Below are 24,302 nucleotides of genomic sequence, written 5' to 3'. Positions count from 1 at the left end.
ATTCATATATATAGTAGCTAGCTGCCATTTAGGTAGGCTGTTCCAATAGTTACAGTGTAATTGCCCAGAATTAGCTAGAAGATTTATAGAGTTAAACTCCCCTCAAACTTATTAAGCAAAAATCTCTATTGTAATCTCTATCTTTTCTGCAGGAAAATATGTATATAGTAATCTTTAACCAATTCCGAAATATGATAAAGCATTTTCCCATTCCTGAATGTGTGACTTCCTCTTTCCTGCATTTCCTCCAGTGTGTCAACACAATTTTTAGAACAAGATCACCAGGACTACCTTTGCACTGCATTATTAGCCACACTAGACCCGTATATGTAGGATTAATTTGCCTTTCTACCCTCATTGATTCTACCATTGTTTTTCAATCAACAGATAATGTTAGACCCTACTGCCTTAACATAAGGAACTTTTTCACCAAAAAATATCCCATCTGGGTTCAGAATAATTACATTTAAAGATACTATTCACTGTTCACTTTTAGCTATTTGGCCTTGAATTATTTTTTCTTTTTTTTTTTTTTTTTTTTCCTTTTTTTTTTTTTTTTTTCTAAAATGTGTGCTTTCTCACTAGAACAGGGAATTCTCCAATCTAGAAATCACCTGCCAATGTTCTCAAGAGTTATTGTGAAGATCTTTCTAAAGCATATGTGAAATTCTCGGATGAGAAAAAAGTCCCAGGTGAAACTGTCCTGGAAATGACCATAAGTAACTAACCATTACTTCCAAAATAAAATTACTATCATTTTCCCCTGTTTCTTTCTCCTTCCTACTTTCAAGTGCCAAATAAATAAAAAAATTAACACAAGTGGAGCCTCCCTTCCATCGATATGGTGCAATTGAAGTGGAAAGCACAGAAATCCACAGCAATCTTAAAAATAGCTTCTTAAGCATGAACTAGAAACAGTTAAGTTCCACAGAAAAATTTAGTTGAAGAATTTAAATCCCAGTAGAATAAATTTTAAACCTCTACTTAAAATTCTATTGAACTTCCTTAACAACAGCCTTACTGGGAAAAGCCTCTCAGAATTTGCTTCTAGAAACAAATTTGACATTGTGGTATGCATTGTGAAATTATGTTATTTGCTATTACTTCACACAGCAAGACCATGTTCAGAGTGGTGTTAACAGTTATGCCTCAGAATTCCTTGTAAAGAGAAATGAACCACCACATAGTTGCATTTATCTTCTATGAGTAATTTCAACTTTTAATTACCTTTTATTGACAGATTCTCTTCAACTACACAAAAGGAACTCTTTACTCATCAAGTGATATTCTAATCCTTCATTCATTTTTCTCATAATATGTACGTTAGAGTCTTGTAAAATTCAGTGAAAGCCACAGGAGCAATTTATAAACAACTGTGTGTTTTAACATATTATATAGCAATTTAATGTCAAATTGTAACTTTATTCTTCATATCGCCACCTTTAGAAAAAGGAAGTAGTCAGATTAATTTAGTTTGCAACACAAAAGCCATGAAAAAATTGTGCATATTCCTTTGCAAGGACTCAATTAAAAATTATTTCCCTAGCTGTTTTTACTAGACACAGAGTCGAGCAGACTATATTTAAGAAAGGCTTAGCTAGGGGTCTGTAACAACATAAATTAACAGAAGTTGTGAAACAGACATGGAAGCAAATTTCAAAGCTGCAGAGGTACAAAAATTATGAGAAAAACACATTCTACAGTTGTTCTTAGGTTTATCCTGAAGTTCAAAAACCAGGTGAAATGTATTTCATTCTGAATCTACATTACAGAAAATACACACATCTCTTGTTCAGATTAAACTTTGAAATGTTTTCTTATGTACACATTTAGAGATAACCCAAACATCGTCTTAAAATTCTGTGAATTGGAAAACTATTCCTAAAGAAGCACTTAATTTTGCTTTTAGTACTCAGTAATTTAAAGCAAGTTAAACAGATACGGTGGTAATTATGGCTACACTTTAAATGAAAGTATTCAGATTTGCTTTAGTGTAAGAACTTGAAAAATGAAGGTTGGATAAATACTGGTTTACACATACATCCGTATTATCTGTAATTTCTGTGACAAAGCCAGTGTGTTTGGAATGATTACATAACGTTTTTACTTCCCTGATACTCCATCTGAACTACCACATATATTTCAAAGAGTTTGCTTCAGACCTAAATGAATACACCTAGAATGGTTTGTCATAACTAGCTATCCCACTCTAAGACTAAAACATTTGAGAACTGATAGGTGATTAATTTGACATATTTAATGAGAGCAATATAAATTATACAAGCAATACTGTACAGCAATTTTTATAAAATCAACTGGAAAATGTTGAACTGTAGAGGGTAAATAGGAATTCCTGAAAAAAAAAGAAATTGAAAAAAATGCTGAAAGGTATTTTTTTCAGGACAGGCAGTCCATATTTAAATTCTCTTGTATTCATCACCATTATTATGAGATACAGCAGTGTAAACAAAGCACTCTATCTTTCACAAAAAGGATTCGATCAGGAATAAGATATATAGATAGATGATACTGAAAAAATTGCCCGTGAAGAACAGAGAGATTGTATCTTTTCATTTTATAGTTCTTGCTACTGCCTATAATTGAAAGAAAAAATGGAAATAATCTGTTTAAGGATGTCAGATCTTAATCTAAATCTAATATGACAGAAAACTACTCCTGGTTACTGAAGGCACACAAACAAAAAAGTACATAATTTCTACGCTTGGTTTGTTTGTCTGCATATCATATTTAGGAAAACTACGCCAGAATAGGGGGCTTTTAGTGTAAATCAGTTGTAAGGTTCAGTTGTAAGACTTAGTACAAGATAATTTCTTTCTGTAAGTTAATTACTTCAGAGTATCTGTTTACGTTAGTCTAGTGGTATAGACGAGAAACAAAAATTTCAGTGTTTACTGGATGAATTGTTTCCTCCTGTGGAAGAACATACAAAAAAATTAAAGGGGAATAGCGGCTTTAGCAGGGAAAAAACAGTTAAAAAAGAAAAACAAAAAAACAAAAAACCAAAACAATTTCACCTATACTAAACAACTGTCTTTAGAACTTACTTAAACAAGAATTTGCCTCAATCACCCCACCACTTGTTAGAAGCAATCACTCTTCTGCCATCAATAAGTTTTAGCTCTTCCTGATCCTGGCCTAGAGAAGATCATGAAGACATTTTGGTAAGACAGTATCATGCTGACACATAAGCATCAGGGAAAAAAGAGTAAACTTAGCATTATTCATATATCTAACAATTGGGAATGGAAGCAATATTCAAAAACTGTATTGTTTACAGTTAGCATTTCTGTCTGTCTTCCTGCAGTCAGCTGCCTGCATTCAGTCACTGCTAATGAACAATGAAATGAATTGTGGTTTCTCTTCTGAAACACATCTCAAAAGAAGCTACAAAAGAAAAATGTCAGAGCAGAAGCTCTGTAAGCAAGAATGAAGGAAAAAAATTAAAAAGATAAAATGTCTGAATGCAGCTGAGAATTTAGGATTTCTAGTTACAAGGCCTTTCTTGCAATGGGGAAGGAACAGGTTGTATGCTGTGAGAAGTCATTTAAATACTAAAAAGCAGTAAGGAGAATACCTGCAGAAAATTATTTAATTCTATTTATACAAGTTAAACACTTAAATTTAAAAGCAAGGCTACTAGGAATAGGCAAGAATAACAATTTTAAAAGTGCCTTATATATTTTATGTTTAATTGAGCTCAATGATTACCTTGGCATTGCATCAGCATGAGGTCAGAGACAACGGTATGCTATATGCTATAATTTGAAACTAAATCTCTATACATAGAGTCACTGAAACATAGGTACTTCTTTGTTACCAAACAGATGAACCTGTAGAAAGCTTCAACGTAGTTGCTATTCTGCCAGCCCATTTAGAAAATGTGAAAAAATCGCTCTAATTTTCTTATGACAAACAATTTGATATTACTAATTTCTCAGTAAAGAAGTATTTCCTTAACATAGTTGCAAGCTAAACCATTGAGAACACAGCAGCCATTGATTAACACTGTGAACTAGAAGATTGTCCTATAAGCAAGAATTCTAAACAATTATCTTTCCTTAGCAAATTACATAGCATCCTCTCAGAGAGTGCACATAAGCTACAAATACCAAATATAAATGGGGGCAATTAAAAAATCATATTCCTGGAGACCTTGAGGTTCTTCACTTCTTATATTTTAATTAACACTTAATTTTACTAGCAGTAAAAGGTTAAAGCACAAAGGTAATTTTCCCATCACAAATCACACATAAGCTCATTTTCTGAATTAATTGTAAGAATAAAATATTGAACACAGCCATTAAGAGGCATGGTGCACTCATTCTATCTAGTAGGGAAGGGTTCTTTGGCATTTCCATCCCATTGAGAGGTGGCCATAGGAGAACCAGGCTATGGCAACACAATTCAGATTTTGGGATCTTTCACAATGATGTAGATAAACAAAGATGTCTCATTCCTCACCTCAGCTGCTAGGGCAGTGTGTAAACAGCAAAGAAGTACTAAGAACTACTACTGGGAATCTTGCATCCCACTCATAGTGATTTCACAGTGAAGTTAGAACAGTCTGAGTTACATGTTCATTTACAACTACTCCAGAAACAATCCAATGCAGTGGAAATGTCAGGATTTATCTAGTATCTTCATGCTAGCAATAGAAAAACTATGGAGGGGGAAAAGAAAAAAGAAAAAAAAAAAAAAAAGGCATGGTCTTTTTCCATGGTAACACAGAAACACAAAAAAACCACAAATACTTTGTGCTCTTTGTCTCCCCTTCTGTGTTCTCTCTCCACTAAAAGTAAGTAGCAGTACCACAAGCTATTTGTAAAGAAGTACATGATGAGCTCAGGTCAACATTATGGTCTGAGACACTTTTACGAAGAGCTATGCAAACAGGAGCAACATCTGCAAGAGTAGATGGCAGACCAACCTCAGCACAGCAGGAACTTTTCATCAAGTCCTTAGGAAATCCCTGAGAAGAGCTAATCACGTGAGAAGACACATCTTTCTGTGTGTCTGCACACAGGTGTCCCACTATTTCTGTCCTATCAACCAAATCCATGTAAGCACTACACCTGTTGATATACAGTATATCTTCCAAATAAAGTACAGTATGTAAAATGTTATTGTAATGCTTAAGGAGATTCTCTTAAGGAGAAACATGCTGCATGGTATGCAATCCTGTAACACAAAGAGAAGGAAATCATCAAATCTGACTAGAAATTTGAAGACACTGTTGACATACATGTCTGTTTGGTTTATATTAGATGTTTCACAACCTTGTAGTTAAAACTTAAATCAAACCAATGCAAGTGAAAAAAAATCTTGCTTTAGACTTTTGTCTCCCCTTTCTATTCAGTTCCTTCTATAATTCCTTGGAAATAACAGAAATGCAGGAAAGGATGTAAAAAGCTGGAAAATCAGTTTCAACTGTAAAGTTCACCTTGTGAAAAAAGGATTATGTTAATTTATACAAATTGTGTGTAATTTCTCAGTCATGCCTTTTACTAGCAGTAAGCAGAAAAAAAACGTAATGTCAAAAGCAAATCTTTTCCCCGTAAAATAAGAGCTAGGCAGATTAGATAAGTTTGACTATTTTAAGAGACCATTTTGTACTCACCAGTACATGTAAGAGTTCACTCACTTCCTGCACTTCACAGTACCACTACCCATATGGCAAAACATTCAATTACAAAAAACGGAGAAGAGGAACAGAAATAGAGCTTTCGAAATTCTAAACAAGTCAACAGTACTTTTAAATTATCACATGAAAGACTGCACTTCTCTTCTTAGAAGGTTATGCTGTCCAGCTCAATTGTTTCCTTAAGAAATGGCACTGGTGAGGCTGCACCTCAAGTGCTGTGCTCAGCTCTGGACCCTTCACAACAAGACAGACATTGAGGTGCTGGACAGATTCCAGAGAAGGGCAACCAAGGTGGTGAAGAGTCTGGAGAACAAGTTCTGTGAGGAGAGGCTGAGGTAATTAGCAATGTTTAGTTTGGAGAAGAGGAAGTTGAGAGTAGACCTTACTGCTCTCTACAACTACCTGAAAGGGAGGTGTAGGGAGGTGGGTGCTGGCCTCTTCTCTCAAGTGAATAATGATAGAGAGAGAGAAAATGGCCTGAAGTTGCACCAGGAGAGGTTTAGACTAGATCTGAGGAAAAAATTTCTTTACTGAGAGAGTAGTTATGCATTGGAATGGGCTGCTCAGGGAGGCAGTGGAGTCACCAGTCCTGGTAGTATTTAAAAACTGTGGAGAGAAGGCACTTTAGAACATGCTCTACTGAGTAACACACATTGATAGACGTACTTCACTTGGAGGGGATTCTGACGGACGTGGTGATCTTAGAGGTCTTTCTCAACTGTGAAAATCCTGTGATCCCGTAATAGGTAGAGTAAACCCAGAGATACCTAGTCTATCACTTCCTAGAATTGCCTGCACATTCTCTGTTCTGGAATGTCTTAACAGGAACTGATGTAAGATCAGGGCTATTACATAGAACAATTGAATTTGCCTTAAAGGCAAAAAAAATTTGCCCATTTCTTTTAAAGAAAAAAACTAGTTAATGAAATTATTATTATTCCTTAGCTCCAAGGTTCCAGCAGTATTTCTCATCTTTCTTTAGTTTTTTAAAATATTCCTTATTTTTTTTATCTGTAAGAATTTATTGGTTAATAACAAGATGGAAGTAAATGCTAAGAATAACAATAGATGTTATTGTAACATTATTAAGCCAAGAAGATAACCTAATGTGTTTTTCTTTGTCTAACCTCTGTTATTGTAACTCTGTCTAGTAATACCCACTACTTACAAAGACAAATATACAAAATAATAAAGTATTAGTTTCTATGAATTCCTCTAGTACAAAATACAGCTGATTTGCATATTTGTAAAAGATGATCAGTGGTATTTAGGGTGATGTGTTTCCAACTTACATTAACAGTGCTCCTGATGTTATCTATTACTATATACATGTGAAACTAGTATGACAATATGGTATTAACTAGTGTCTAAAAGGAACAGAAAACCAAGTAATTGGTTAATCTTAAGAGACCTTTGTTTTGCTCTCTAGTAAAGAGTACACTAATCCTGCAAATAATATAACTATTTAGAATCCATCTTTGAAGACACTAATACACTATTCATTCATATTTATTAATATGTAATTTTTACTCATTCTAGTTTCTTTTATGACCACATATTGTTGTCCAGGCTTGTTCCACTGAAAGAAACTCCCACAAAAAGATGATTTTTGTGCATCTTACAACCTTTATTCTGCATGTGATATACCACAGATTCCATTAACACCATGAAGTCCTCCTAGACCTAGCCAGAAAAGGCTAACAGCTGACTTATATTTTGTTTCATTACATTTAAGATGAAAAAGAACTGTGAGTGGAATAAAGCAATTTTGGAAAAACAAATCTGGAAACTCCCTTAAAAACCATACTGGGATTGGGACATCAGGTAATTTTGAAGTAAATTCCATGCTAACCTTCAGAAAAACTATCCTCCTTCTCCACAGAGAAGAATGATGAAAGACAGAACCTTCTATTTAATGTAACATGCTAACAGAAACTATACGTTTCTGTCACAAGTGCAGGACTAACAAAGGAGTTTCTGTGTTTTGACCGTCTTTTTGCAAACTGATACAAGATTGAGGTTACCAAAACCAAAAGAAATCACTTACTATTTGCCCAGAGGAGGTTGGGCGTTCCACTAGCTGAAGCTGAAAAGGTTAACCAGGGTCTAAAAATATATATTTACTAAGCACAGAATTTACTTTTAGAATAGGTGGTAAAACTGCAGAAACATCCAACATTTGGGCATACTTCCCAATTAATTATTTGCTGGCTAAAGTGTTAAAATGTCCTTGGCTTCACCTTAGACACATCATCCCAGCTGGTCATTATCTACCTGGAAAGGGGCCAAAGAATCTCAGCTGTCACTACGGAACAAACATGTATGTTTTGTCCTTTTCTTCTTTTTTCATTTCTTTCACTTTCATAGAGCTGCAGTTGAAGGAAGGAAGTCTTACCACACATGGAAATAGGATGATATTGTATCTCTTTTGCTGTTGTAGTTTAGTATACCTGGAGAGCAGATACGTGGAGTGATAAGGAACTCTTCGATATGCATTTACTAAGATCTCATTTATCCAACTTTATTGACACAGTTTTTATTCTTGTGTGCTCCTACTTAATTTAAATGCTCCTTTGTCTTACACAGATGTGTAGAAAAACACAGAAGTCTTCAAAATTCAGATATGGAATAAAGTTATTGATTGGTTATGTATCTGCACAGATTCAGGAAGATTCAATACAAAACCATCCCTCAATCAAGTGAATGTTGACAGTCAGCTCGCAGCAAATGTAACAGTAAGCTTGTAGAAAACCTGCAGGTCAACAGGTGGAAAGCAAATGGCTTTTTTCATTTTCACATTACTTCTGCAAGAAGCCACAGGACAGCTGGGAGAAGGAACACATGTAAACAAGGTAGACCTAATGATTTCCTAATTAAAAAGAAGATATTATCTTTCCATTAATAGGTAAACTAATTGACCAAAGTCCAACAGTTTCCCCTCAGTACAAGTAAACAAAGGTGCCTATCCTCACTTGGCCAGCCTCTAAGTTGTCAGTTCTGCTTGATTTGTTTGGATACTGTTGTCTGTGACAGCTGCCGGAAATAATGCATTAGAACAGCTGTTGTGGAAGTTACAAAGTGCCTGGAATTTTAATTGGACTGGGAATTAATATGAAGCGTATGGTTTTCTTCTCTTTTTTTGTCCTTTTGCTTTTTTTTTAACACAACGTAAGAAAGAAATAGTCCAAAAATGTCAGATGTTCTTGTGTCTGGTAAAAGAAGTTAGTCTGTTTTGACCACACAGCTTGAAGGCAATGCTCTCCACCATCTGAGCAGAAACCATTACCTGCTTAAGAAAAGGGGCATCAAGACAAAAAATAGTAAGAAAGTTGCAAAAATAATTTCTTTCAAATACTAGCTGTGATCTAGAGAGGACCTCATAGTGTTCTAAGAATCACTCAAAAGAAGACTCATTTGAGACCCTCAGGAACCACCTCCTGAAAACAAAACTATTCATTATGCCAAAGACCTAAGCAAAAATTAATAATAAGCTTACTTTCAGCATCAGCATAGAGTAGCAAGCACAGAAGCACCACCATTGGCCTGACTACGCGCATCATCCAACAGTTTGGCACCAGCATGCTTTGGCAGCCTTGTTCTCTCTGGCTTAGAAGCCACTGCAAGTCTGTCCAGTCTGAAATTTCAGATGCAGTCTTTTCAGAGCCTGTGAAAGAGATAAGAAAAATAAAAAAATACAGTTAGCAAGAAAAGGGCAGAGATCTTCTGGGTTTTTTTTTTCTAAACAACCATAACTTGAAGCAAAACAATTTTAAAAGGCAACAGGGTAAGGGAAAAAGAACAGAAAACATCATTAATTTCAGGCTACCAGCAGATATCAAAAGATTCTAGTTACAGTATATGTTAAGCCTATTCAAACATATTTCTCTGTGCATCTTTTCATCTGTAATAAGGCATCTGTTACACCTGGATCTTTTGATGTATTAAACAGCATCTTCCGAACCATGAGAACTGTCATTGTTAATGAAGCATACAATACTCCATTGGAATATTCATATTGAAAGAAAGGAATCAAAGGGAGTTCAATATCCAGAATAGAACATCCACTTGTAAGCAGCACACTGAAAGCTGATGCCCTGGCATCCGGTAAGAGTAATACAGCAAGCAAAATCTGCTTCATGAGATATTCTTAAAGGCTAGATGTCACACGCTAGTACACTGCATTGTTCAACAACTCTCCAAGGTTAAAATTGTTTTGTTTTCTTATACATGTTTGAATTATGTCTAACAGAAAAAGAGAAATTCAGCATTGAATATAGGGATGAGATTTAATTCAATCTACCTCATTTATGATTATGCGTATTTGAGTGATACAATTGGAGGACTACAACTCAAGTAGCTGGCCTTAAAAGCAGTGTCTCATTGCTGTTCAAATTAAAAATACCTGATCAATAACAGAAACAAAAGAACATAAAAACTAGTTCTCTATTTTGCAGAGATATCACCAAATAGGCTGATGTTGTCACTAAAATCACACTGACATGAAATTTTACTTTTTGAAGAGTCTGTAACGTAGAAATTTCAGCAATTTTTATACCATCTTTTTCATTACCATGAGTAGTCGCCATGCAATGAAGATAAAAACCAAAAGGACAGAAAAAAAAATATGCCTATTACCATTCCGCTAGACAGATCTTACATATTTGTAGGTAACATGAAGAGCCCATTTTACAGGACAGTGAGATGCTCAAAGCATCTGCTCAAGGAAGAAAAGACATGAGCAGCTGATAAAAATCTATGACTACTGTAAAATTCTTTTGTAAAGATAGCCTTTGAATCAGCTACTGCCATCAAAAATACAAACCTCAGAAATCTTATACAAAGCGCTGAAGGCACCAGCTCCCCCCTTTTATCACCACCACCACCTTCATGCCAGCATTTCTAATGACAGCAGAGTCCAGAAGGTATCCGTCCTGTCGGACTCAGTCTGCATCTGTGCAAGCAGATCAGAGCCAAATGCTGCACAAACTGTACTGGTCCAAACATGGAGACGTAAAAAATTCACTTTCAGGAAGAGATGCTTTTCATTTTGCTTATTCTAGGCTGCAGGAGTTACAAGGGAGTCCTTAACTATCTCCAAAGGCAGCTCACTTGTGGACAACACTTTATCTTCTATTGGCATGCAACCATGCTAGCTGACAGGTGAAGGTGAATGGAAGAAATGTGAGGTGCTCAGACTTGTGTCTGAACCATAAACTTGTCCCTTTAGCAAGGCAGGAAGTGAAGAGGTAACAACATTGATAATGGGTGTGAATAGATTGTTCAGTGCAGAGACACAAATGAATTCTCCTCACCAGGGGCACAGTAGATGACAGTACCTGGGCATGGGCACATGTACCAACTATCTTCAAACAGATCAGATAGGTGGATGAAACATCTGAATACTTGGCTCCTGCAGCTGTTACTTTAGTACCAGAAATAATCCTTCAGGTACTAACAGAGTACTCAGGAAGAAATGGTCTCTGCACTAAGACAGCTAAATTTATAGAACATACTTAAATGGGGGAAAATCTTAGAAATAAATTAAAAAAAAATAAATACTAATTTTGTCTTTATGTTTGCTTTTCCATGCCTGCAGGTGACTGTAAATGCTTGATAACAAGACATTTAGCACAGCATGGAAGAGCTCTTGGAATATAGCCAATATATATATATATATACTTGAATATAGCCAAAAAAGAGGTCATAGAAGATGTAGGAGATACATGGATAAAACCAGTGACTGAAAGAGTTTTGGAATATAGGAATGTTAAGATACAAAGCTCCTTATAAAACCAGAATTTCTAGTTCAACTTATTTAAAGTTGTTTAGAAATAGGCCATTTTAGTTCACGGCCATCTCTGGTCAGTCACCAGGACTTATCAGAAAACAACCAGATACATCATCTCACATTTTAAAAAAAAACAAACGAACAGTTTCTCTAAGAACAAGTGGCAAGCAAAGATTCAAAGATAAGATTGTGCTGGTGTTCTGTTTCTACACTTCAGTCATAACACCCACAATCCTAAATTACATCCATTCCCTAGCCACAGATCTGTAATACCATATATATGCAAAAGAACAGATACAAAAAAGAAATTTGAAACGTTCCTAGAAACATGTTAAGGAAGAAATGACAATACTTCACAACCAAGCTCCATCCTTAAAGATGAAATTTAACAGATTTCATAGACAAATCTTGGCTGAAAAAATTCTGATTGATGGCTGAATCATTACTAGAAATAATATGAAAAAATGAAAATAATACTCATAAGTTGTCTCACCAAAGTCAGTTCAGAAATACCTCTGGGTAAAATGTCTTCTAAAGAAAATGAAATGGGTTTTCTAAAGCAAGGAGAAAACTGGCAGAAGTTCTATTGTTAGCTTGCTCTTTTATTGATTAAACATGATACGAGTTTTCCTAGTTGGCCTCCTTCATTTTGGAAATTTATTCATCTGAAAAACAGACCTGTTGAGTGTTCCAAAATTTAGTCTTTATCTGTCATTTGGTATCAACGCATACTTAATGCTCCTATAGCATTCCTAATTTTCTCTGCTACAGTTATTCCAACATGAGTAAACATGCACCCTGGAACAGAAGGCTTCTGATCTACAGCAAGCCTTTGAACTATGTCTCTATAAAACAGCCACTGAATTGCAGTGATAGGTGGAATTTTCCTTATTTTAAACAATGTAATGTATTCACTCTCTTCTGCTAGCACACAAAAAAGAGAATGGAATTCCATCAAACAAAGGAATAAAGGAAATAAGTAACGTTAATTTAAGCAATAAATTAATTTGATGATAGCAAAACCTGGGTTGCTTTTTTCTCAGGTAGAAAGTTGTTTAAAAGTTCATCGTCTTTTACTCAAAAAATACTGAATTTACATGTAATCTTAAACCATTCAGAGAAAACCCCACCCAACCTGATCTTTATACAGCTTCACTTACATTCTCAATCACAAACTTAAATACCAATTGGTAAGCAGTTTCATGTCTCAGTGCTGGCAAACTTCTGCATATTACAAGAACTTTTGTTATTCATGGTGCACAAACAATTCACTAGAGCATTCTGCATTCTTAAGTGTGCCTTCTAGCTAATGGATAACAAAAAAAAGGATTGTGTTGAGACTAGAGGAGAAAAATATACAATGTTATCCACCTATATGTATGAAAATTGAGAATCTCTACAATGAAGTTAAACCCTGTTATAAGTATAGCCATACCAGGTTAAGTGGACAAATCATTTACTAGGCCTGACTTCTTGCCTGAAAAACAGGAACTTGGCCAATACCCAGTCTTGACTGACATTACCAGAGAACCCTGTAAAAGGAGAGAAGGAGAAGGGCAGTATCTTGGGTAATCTGTGTTATTTTACTCTTTCTCCAACCCCAAAAGGGGAAAAAGGGTGAAATAAACAGTATCTTTGTAGAACACATATTAGAAAAGGACTAGTCCAGAAAAAAAGCGAATCTAACTTTTATTAACAGGCCTGTATTCGGCACTGGTAAGGCAACACCTTAAATAAAATCTTGGGCAGATCACTACAAAAAGGACATTGAGGTTCTGGAGTGTGTCCAAAGACAGGAAATGAAGATGATGAATACAGAACAAGGCTATGAGAAGCATCTGAAGGAACTGGGGTTGATTAGACTGGAGAAAATTAGTATGAGGGGAGATCTTATCACTATCTACCACAGCAGGTTCTAGTGAGATGCATGTCATTCTCTTGTCCCAAGTAACAAGTGGCAGGACAAGTGGAAATGGCCCAAGGTTGTATTAGGTTGAGATTGGGTATTTGGAAAGATTTCTTTACTGAAAGGGTTGTCGAGTGCTGGAATAGGCTGCCCAGGGGAGCAGCTGAATCACAATCCATGAATATATTCGAATATGTGTAGATATATCACTTAGGGACATCGTTTAGTGGTAGACTTGGTGATGCTAGTGTTGGACTCAATGATCTTAATGGTCTTTTCTGACCTAAATGATTCTATATTTCTATGATTCTATGACTTGTTTACATCTGAAATACAACTTAAGAACAAATACAGTCTTGTTTATTCAAAAACATTTACAGACTGATTTTTGCCTTTGTCTTTCTTCTGGAAAAAACATAAAATGAAGGAGCAAATCACTTGTACTAGGCTATTTGCCTTTATAAAGTTTACTTAACATTAGAGCTCTGTGGCCAACACCTCTTAGCATAGGCTAAACCTATGATCATGTGAGCCACACACCAAAATGTTCACAAAGCCATTGGACCACCTCGCATATGGTCATCAGACACTCACAGGAAAACAAGTTACAAAACCAGTTTCAAGCACAAGCACCACACAGTATTACAGTAAAGGATCACTCTTAAGGAGAAGCTAGACTGCATGAGCAGCTGAATCTTGGCACCACAGTTATAGTCAGTGACTTTAAGTGGTTTTCTCACTGTCAGAGCCAGGTATTCAAACAATCCAGCAATGAGAATGATCATAAGATCATAGCTCCACAGCTATGAACATGACATCAGCTTGCTAACACTGCTAGTCTATAAAGAGTCACCCATGTTTCTGAAGAATTCTGCCTCTTCTGTGTCTTTTCTGCATGGAAATTTTGGACCATTGAGGCTGGGCCTCACATTCAGGATCAGAAGCATACTGGATACTTTAGATACTAAAATAAAGCTATAAGTGTGTGTGTATATATATACACACACACACACATATATATATGCACAGAATATATACATATATATATACATATATATATTTGCAAGTCTGGAGCTAACAGACCAAATCTGACTTTAACATTGGTAGGCATCTTTTCTCTATTATATTACTCTGCAATTTCTTCCTTCATGGCTTTTCTTTCTCCTTTTCATTTATAGTTTTCCTTCAACACTAGCCAATATAGTTGTTGCCTAATCAGATTGAAGCATGACTGACTGAGGCAGGGAATTTGCAGTACACACAGGACAGTAATCCAGCTGCAGCTAGTTTAGCCTGACTGCACTTTATTATAACATTGCTGATGGCAATACAATCGTATTAGTGGAAGAGATGGAGAGCTGAAATGGTTATTTTTCAAAAATAGTTGGCATTATAAAATGATTTGATAATAAAGTACAAAAACTTCCTGAAGCAATAAAAGCACTATGCATTCCCCATTCTAAGATACAGCATAATGGCACACAGTTGTCCATAGTACCTATTTTGGAAAAAAAGATTAGAACTATGGACTATTTTTGTAACACAAAGTACTTTTTATTACACTTAAAGACAAAGTAAATGAAATGTTATGAACTCTGAAAAGAGTTAAAAGTCAACAAAAGCCTACAGGTAGTTTACTGTGAGAAAGTTCCTTATTGAATAAATTACCACTTTGTACACTTCCAGATACCAAACTGAAAAGCCAGTTTTGACAACAAATAAAATGATAAAATCACCAACAGGGCTAGACAGTATTGCTTAAGATGTGTTTTTCTTTACAGACCACTTTAAAAAGTATGGCTTTAGATATAATAGTAGAATTCAAGTAGCACTTCATGTGCTTCAAAGAACCAAGACTTCAACCCTTTCGAATAGTAAGTGAGAAGCAGGCTCCTCAGACCTCTTGTATTTGATTTGGTGGAAGCAAACTGACTACAGCAACCAAAGATTTCCACCACAAAACCTACTATTGTTTTAACAATCTAGAATTAGAGATTCTGCAAAGAATTAATCAGTATATATGATGTCATTTCTCATTTTTGAACTGAACATTTTCTCTGTGCTTTGAAGTGGTGCAGCTTCTATACCCAGAGCTTTTATTCACACTGCTTTGTTCAAGAAACTTGGAACTCAAATGTCTTAGCTACAACAACATGACAATAAAAATAAATCCTACTTGGATCTTTGGTTCATTCTCTTTCAGTTCTGTTACAACCTCACATCTCTTACAACTGCTAGAACAGAACAAATGCATCATGTACATTTCATATATTCTTCATTGTTTTAACATCCTTCTCAAGAAACACTTCAATCAGTACTTTTCAAACCACGCAGTAGCTTCCCAAGAACTTGTCTTTTGGGTCTGGTACTAAAGAACAACTAACCAAGGAATAAGGTGGTAGTTTCTAACACAACTGTAAATTGCATAGTGACATTGTGTAATCTTCAGCTTCTTGTGTAGTCTCTTTTGGTCAGTTCTCAGAAAGTGAGAATATGTGCTACCCATGAAAATCATGCTATTGTACACAGCTATGCAAATACTGCTGTAACACAGATTACTAATAGCACATTGTGACATGGACAGGTAATGTATGCCCACAACAATATTATACAGGTGATGCCATATTTAGCAACAATAATTGTCCTCCCAATATAATTCTGTAGTTTCAACCTAATAAAGAACTTCCTACATACTAATGATTTGTATGTGTATTCAATCACTTCTCTCACCTAGTTATAAACATGGCAGAGTATCTGAAACAGGCAGTGTTACATCTATCTTAAATTAGCAAGACAAACCACAGACAAAAATATTACAAAATATTAAATTGGTGAAATAATCAAATTGCATGCACCACTGATAGTCTGTCTTCTAAAGGAACAGTCAAAAGGCAAGAGAAAGAAACTGGATGGAACATAGGACACAAAATGGATGCTATTATCCTAATTATGTTTGTCATATAATTAATTTGTCAGAAGAGACAACCTATCTGCTTTTCAGACTCATGCCTCATATGCATAGGCTTCCAGGACTTAGGCTTTTTCCCTCTTCATTGTGCTTCTTCATTTCTAGCTGGAAATGAGTACTGTGTAAACATAATGCTATGACATTAAAAAATTAAAACTAAAGAAAGAGTCTAGTCTTCAACTAAACACTCCTTTCTCTTTAGTTAGAACCAATTAAATACTAAGAGTTCATATAGGTAGCTATGAAAAAAAAAAACAAAACCAAAAAACATTTATGAGTTTTACCCTAGTGCTTGATATTGAATAATAAGCACTAAATACCATATGCTGTGATAACAAAAGCCTGTATCCTGTAAGAATGTACACTTTAAGCTTTCAGTCTGTGCCATTAAAAAACTCTGAAAGGCTCAGTTTCTATTACTTCTCCCATTACAATATGAAATAAAACAACTACTAATGCTTGGAGGAAACGTGCTGTGTAATTTTATGAGATTCTCTGTATTAGCATCACTGGCATCCATGTCACCACAACATCACTTCTCAAACACAAGCAGATAAAAGTTACTATGCTCCCCCTCTAGAAGATTCCACCACTTGCCAGAGATAGCCAAATTCCACAGGAACCACTGTCTCAACAGCTACAATATTGTGATTATTAGTCTTTTGAGGAAAACCAAAGTTGGACACATTACACTAGAAAAGAGAGCTGTCAATGGCAGTGGCTACTCAAGACTCAACCATTCTTGCTTGAGTGTTAAGACTGTTGCACAGAGAATTCATCTTAACGGAAAGCACCACACCACCACAATCTAGAAAGAGAATTCCTCTTTTGGCTTCCTTTACTCAGCCATCTGTTTTACCCGTGGATCTGCCTAGATGCAGGCAAGCCTATTTATTTATTTTTAAATGAATGCTTTTAGCTTATTTATACGGATAAGAAAGGATCTATTTTTTCAGTATATCTAAAGCCTAGAGGATGAGTCTGAAGTTCTACATGGAACACTGCAATACACCTTATGGGAGTCTCATCTTTCACAACAGAAATGCTTGAGCAACTAATCATAACCCAGTAAAGTTTCTGCAGCATTTCTATTATAATCACTGTGTCTCCGGACGTGTGTGCTTTCCCAGGAGTATTGTTCTGGATTGAATAGCATCTTTATAATGAAATGCTCAATTACAGCTTTGAAATAGGTAATTATAAAGGGAGTGTGTATTTTCCAGTTAGGGATTTTGTTTTGATTTTTTTTAAGTTATCAGTGCATGAAAGGCAGCAGTAGAAGTTCTGACTGCACTGTCGCCTCTTTGGAAAGAAACTGTGTTTTGTTGCTCTTACTGTGCATAAGCTAAATTGAATTTCTAGTTATGACTGGTAAGGGAGTTCTATTTTCAACTGTAAGGGTGTGCAGCCAGCTGTAACCAATTTTTCAATATTTTGAAAAGGCTTATTTGAAGTATACAGTTGTGAATGACTTAGGGACCTTGCCGTTAGTCAACAGAAAACTTTTTCAAAACACTTTCCAGCTGTACTTTGGTGCAAAAGAAATAAAAAAGGTGTAAAGAAAGCTACGCAATATGGATTTTCTGCATAACCTTAAAAGCATATGTAAAAAGAGCAAACAAATTTTAGAAGCTTGGCTAAGTCTGGGCTAATATTTCAGACTCTCATATATATTTGTGTATTTTGAAGACAGCCATGTCATCTTAATGTCGTTAAAACCAATTTCTTCCAAGAAAAGCTACTCATTTTTCCTGATGGTTTTCCACAACTGGGGGGGTGAGAAAAGTGCTTCTAATTTCCAGGGTCAGAAGTAAGGAGAAAAAAACTACAAATATTTCCTTACTGCATGCTCGCCATGCTGCAGCACACAATCAATTTTAAAATAGGTTTTCTACAGATGAAACGTATTTAGCTGTTGAGATGATACATTTTTTTCTATTGCTTCCTCACCTCAGGTTCTAGAAGTTAAACTATTGACAGTATATTTATAAATCAGAATAACTGAAACATTTGGATTAATTGAAAAAAATATAAGGATTTGTTCCAAGTAATCTCTAAGCCCTAGGTATCCAGAACTAGAATTCCTTGAATCTGTAATATATCCACCACTGCTGACAGCACAAGGTTAAAGACCCTTTTATAAACAGATACACAATGGTCACATATTAAAAGACAAGTGGATGATTTACAATGTCCACAGTGTCTACTTTCTTGTCCTACATTAGAAATTTTACAACACACTAGGAATTTCGTGGTTAAGAGTACTATGAAGCCCAGGACTACCTTCAAGCATCATGTGACTATTGCCTCCTCATTTTTTTAAGATTCTGGAACTAAAAAGAAAAACATTTGCTTCAAGAATTATCTTTTACAAGTCAGCTCCTTAAATAAATGCTTCCTTTTTTAAGTTTTTTTTTTCCCTTTTTAAAATACCTACCTTTTTTTTCCTTTTTAGTACAACCATACAAAAACTTCTACATCAAAAAAATTTATATGAAATGGTGCATTGGATGCCCAAACTTAGTCCAAACTTTCACTCATCATTCTGCCAGAGACTAGGACAAAGATGCATACTCATGTATTTAAGTACCAAAACTTACGATGAATTTTGGAAGATGGCTTAAAGAGTTCACTCTACATTTTGTCCATGGATTCAGGAATGTGACGGAATTAGTGTAATCAATTTGTCCATTTTCTGTGTATTCTGCTTCTTTCTTTTTTATCTATAAAGCTGCCTTTATTTCTGCAGCTGAGATCTCAAATAAGTACATCCATTCAATAGTCCAAACAGCCATCTTATTTGGAATTGAACTTAGTATCCAGCAACAGACACATGCTAACTGACATGCAAGCCTTTCTCAATTGGGTTTGAACAAATATTCTGCTATTGGCTTTTTTCTAAACCTCTCCCAATAGGTGGAGAGAAGACTTCTAGAAGTTCCTTGAGGGAAAAAAAAAAATCTAGATCAATTTGTATAACAGAAATCAATATCACTGCACAGAATCATCAGTGCAAAATTTACAAATGTAAAATATCATTTGCAGAGTCATTAGAGAAAGATAAAAAGTAAGGAATCACGATGAAACTGATCACAATAATTATAGCAAACCTGGTTCTTACAGAGAAATTGCTTGGTAGATGGTACAACTACAACCCCAGTTACTTAAATATTATTTAGATTACTTCAATAATTCTATTCAAGTTTCAGTTTTCTAAAACTGTTTCATTATAGAGGTACAGTTAGAAAATAATCTGCTGACATACTGTCCTGCTTCATATTTTGTTTTCTCTTAAGTAGTCTTAACTACATAATCATTTCTGCCACCTTCAGTGTTCCTTTTTTTCCACTTAAACACTATTTTTTGGCTGTAAACTCTGAGATCCCTTGGAAATTAGGCACATTTAAGAACATGTAACAAAAAGAGGGAATGGAAGGAAGTCAAATTATGTCAGAAGTAATGTCTATGTTGGAGAGCAAAATAGCAATATATAGAATGGACATGCTACTTTTCTGCAGCAACGTCCAATTGCACACACGTACGACAGTGTCTATTCCTCTGCCATCCCCTTGAAGCTGATCAGTAGAAATTATGTGAATTATGGGGTTATTAATGGATCTGTAATGAAAAAAAAAAAAAAAATGAGCAAACATAACATGCACAAATACTGTCCTAAAAAGGGCTTCCTTTCTAATTCAGTATTTTAGACTTAACATTGGGCTCTAATCCTAACTGAATGTAAGGTACCCAATACTCCGCTTAGTCACAGCAAAGCCAGTAAACATCAAAACAAACTAATGTTTAAACGGCAGAGGTAAATGCACTGATCCCTCCACTGCCACACAGAAGAAGAGTCCTCTAGAGCCTGAGTACTGTTCACAGCTCTTTACTTTAAAAAAAATCCACCACCTTTAAACTGACCAAGGCATGTGAACATCTAAGTACTAAACCATTACAGTCACTTCCTTTGAAAATGCATTTTTAAGAGCATTCTTATTTCCTTCACCTAAAAATACCTGCACATCCCCTCTGCAACTGATGTCAGTCTCTACCACAATACACAACACATCTATCCTGCAAGATGAAGTATATTATCAGACTAAATATCAGACTTTTGACAACTTGAAACTATGTGAATGATTCATGTTTTTTTTTCCTCTGACATTTCTGCAAATGTTTTTGAAAAAAGACCTGCTAGTAAGACTTTCTCCAATCATGGTGCAGGCACACAAATTCAATCAGATCTTCTAATGATCTGAGAACTAAAAAGAAAATTATTTTTTCTTAAGTTGACTTTGGGTTGTCTGTTTGAGTCAGATACCAAAGCAGAATTTTTGTTGATCCCTAGAGTATCCATGAGGTAAGGTAGTTATACAGATGTGTATATTTATGTATGTACTTATTCATCCTTGAATCATCAGAACAAAACGTAGAAACAACTACAGGAAAGCTATTTGTTTAAGGGTTGAGACCTCACAGATTACTTAATCACAGTAAAATCGCTGTTTCATTATTCAACCTAATTGAAGTACGAATGACAGACCAAGATGCAGATTGCCCTGCTGGCAGAGCTCACTCAGTATCAGAGAAATTATCTGTAGTTTACAATATTCACTACCCAACCCTGACATGCTGAAAAAGGGAGACGTAACTTTAAAAGGCATGTCTTCCGAACAAGGAAAATTGCAGTGAACTAAATCTGTTAAATATTACCTCTTACTGATTGCACCTGCCTTTGTTAGGTGTTCTTTCTAGAGTGCTTTCCAGAGTGCTTCCCCAGAGTCTTTCAAAGAACATAAATGATCTGTTGAATTTTTATCCGCACATCATAACAGGACAGCATATAGAATATACAGGAAATATAATTAATGTGTATGTAAGCATACATGGCTTTTTAAAAATTCAGTTAACAATTACACTGAAAAATGCTATTGTAAAAAAACTTAAGGTGCATAGGGCATTATTTCTTTTTTTAAAAAAGAAATATATATAAGATTAAAATATTGCATACACATTACATATTACATAGAATAACTAAATTTATTATTTATCAAATATATTTATTATTTTAAAAAGAACGAAATACACACACCTATGCCAATTACCAAATACGTTGTGTAGGAATCCTGGCAAATTTCCATTTGATTAAGACTCTCCTCCTGGATCATTTAATGAGTATGATCCTTTCTAATTTTTTCTGTAATTCTTTCTACAGGTGAATGTAAAAGTACTCAGGATCCTTAGCCTGTGAAAAGTGTTTAAACTGCCTTTGCAAGTAAAACAGGATAAGCCTCCAAAATTATGTAAATTTTCTGAGGTCATATAAGCATTCTCTTTCTAACTGGTAAATGGAAAAGTTTGTTTAATTTTAACCTTATCACCAGAAGAAATTTTAGGAAAAAGGTATTACTATGATTGGTAAAATAGGAGATCTAATTTCTAATGTCTGAAACAGTAACACAAGTTCTATACCTCTGTTTCGTTCTGTATATATTCAGATACTGGATTTTGTACAATGCAGGTCTATAAGAAGTAGAAATCCATTCCTAGATCTAAACTGGTACAAATATAAAACAAGCTAAGAATTTCTTTATAAGAATTAAAGATGAAATTGAAAAATATTTCTGAATTTAAAAAGGACATGAATTTAGAGAACATGAAGCTCTACCTATAAAATCCAAGTCTGCTCACTGAACTTTGTAAAATAGTATTTTATTGACACCTTATACATTTTTCATATTAAGTAATAACACTGCTAATTGTAAAAATCTATACCACAGATATTAAAAAAGTTTAAAAATTGTGATAGATCTCAAGATATCCTTATGATAACAGAAAGATGAATTTTACTACATTCCGCCTTGTTCCTGGTTTTATTATTTAAAGCCATAACATTGGAGCAAGAGTAATTGGAACTATCATTGGCTTGGAAATAACTAGGCTGTGAAGACCACAGGTTCATTCTAACAACCATGTATTATAGAACCAAAGGAGATAGTCTCTTGATCTAAGAGTTTCTTCTTTTCCTGCTTTGATTTTATTACTATTAAAGGGCCAAAACCGTATAGTATCACCCTCACACCCCAAAATCCAAACTGGTACTATAATGAAAAGGATGGAAAACTTGAAATAATTAAAACTTGAAACAATGTGTTCAGACAATAATATAAATGAACCAGATAAAAACACAAAAACCAAAAACATAAATAAAATAAAATAAAATAATGGTTTAATGACCACATGATATAGAGAAAAAGGATGTGAACAACAGGATGCAAACCACTGAGTATCATTATACGTAAACATCAATGGCTACTCATGGAACTTTGTTTAAACATTCATTTTGTTCGTATTTTTTAAGAAGCCTGTAGAGAACCCAGAAAAATAAAGGAGAAGACCAAGACTATGGCAAATGCATAGAAGCTCATCTTTTTTGTAGAGAACAAAACTAGTTCATAAAGAATAAAATTGAATACGTAAAAAGACTATGTTCTGCCAGTTTCCTGTTCTAGAACAACACTGTTTGTCATAAAATATGAGGATTGGCTAAGGAATCTCACCACATAACGGGTGTCAGAAAACATATTAAATTTCAATAGAAATAATTGTTCAAAATCATGTTTTCATACTAACTTGACAGTAAATTTAAAAAATTTCATGTATAGTCACTGAACTGAATTTGCAATTCACTTCATTTGTTTCTTTCCATTAGAGATTCGGTTCCTTATTTACTGTTGCCAACTGCTTTTACGGGGCATTCTTACAGGATTTGGTTTCCGTTTCTTTTAATGAATCTTTTAGTCACATGCAGTAAGAATACATACTGTAAGAATTTTTCCTGATCTCAGAAAAAAAATGTAATATATACACCAGTATCAAAACTTGCGTTAGCAGTAAGCACAAATATCTGAACACAGAGAAACTACTGAAGGAAGACTTTCCTATAAAAATTATCTAGCAAGATAGTGAATTTCCCAAATTTACTGTAGGCCAGGATCTTCACTTGCTGATCTTCAAGCTTAGACAAAGCATTAAAGAATATCTAGAAAATTTACTTATTTCAGAAATAAATCTCCTTGGTATCACTGATGTCAGCTTTGGCTTTTCCTATTAAAAACAAACAAACAAATAAATAAATAAATCTTAAATGTGAACACTAAGGAGAGGCCTAGTGAAGAATGGTTTGGTTATAGCAGCAAACACTAACCATGAACATGAAACTCTTCCATGGATGTAGGAATTTGAGCACACTAACATGTCTAATTTTCATGGAAAACTAAGAAGGCAGTGTTCTGAGACAGAAGGATGATATCTGTTACTCTGAAAAACAAGGCTGGGAGTGAAATGTCTTAATTATTCCTGCCATTTTGCCACATAATCACAATGAGACATTTTGAGATCATGCAGTCAGAGGATATAGCAAAATATTTCATTTGTGTATTTTTACCACGGTACCCAACAAGTTATAAAAGATAGAAATTAGACTTACTAATTTAGGTTTAAGTAAACAGTCAAACCTGACAATTAGCTAGTTTTTGAGATCCTTTCCTCTCTAAAACAGGAATATGCTACCTTTGCAAATGTAAAAGGCTATATTTGACTTATAGAAAAGAAAAAGATTAAGACTGATCTTCTCTGCCCCTTCACCCCCCCAAAAAACCCAACTCCAGTAGATACAGTAATTAAGAACACTCCACAGTTTAATGTCACTGTTAGATTGGGAGAATGTATTAACAATACCTTTTTCAAAAATTGAGAAGTTTTATCTAGATATTTTCTTAATTAAAGTTTTATCATGTTTTATTTTACATGTAAAAAATGTATTTAAAGTTAAAACGCTAAAGTAAAAATCAAAATCAAATTGAAATAGTCTGTCTGGAGTCAAATCATGTTGCTTCTGGCCTGATGTGTAAATGTCTCCAACTTCCCAGTTTGGCAGAAATAAATTTATTCAGAAGTGCTAATGAAGTGAAAAATT

General features: G+C 34.7%; 1 protein-coding gene across 18 annotated transcripts in view; it reads right to left on the bottom strand.

Moving 5' to 3' along the window:
- The window catches only part of PTPRD (protein tyrosine phosphatase receptor type D), a 339,335-nt gene that overhangs the window by 259,382 nt on the left and 55,651 nt on the right, over positions 1-24,302 (bottom strand). For all 18 annotated transcript variants that reach the window (XM_071732135.1, XM_071732139.1, XM_071732136.1 and 15 more), the window contains exon 2: positions 9,159-9,326. In XM_071732135.1, coding sequence (XP_071588236.1) covers positions 9,159-9,243 — 85 coding nt within the window. In that variant the 5' untranslated portion in view covers positions 9,244-9,326. The remainder of the gene's footprint in view (positions 1-9,158; positions 9,327-24,302) is intronic.

This window comes from Heliangelus exortis, chromosome Z (genome assembly GCF_036169615.1).
Source record: "Heliangelus exortis chromosome Z, bHelExo1.hap1, whole genome shotgun sequence".
Lineage (NCBI taxonomy): Eukaryota > Metazoa > Chordata > Aves > Apodiformes > Trochilidae > Heliangelus > Heliangelus exortis.
The sequence above is the reverse complement of the archived record's forward strand: the minus strand, read 5'-3'. Positions and strand labels throughout refer to the sequence as shown.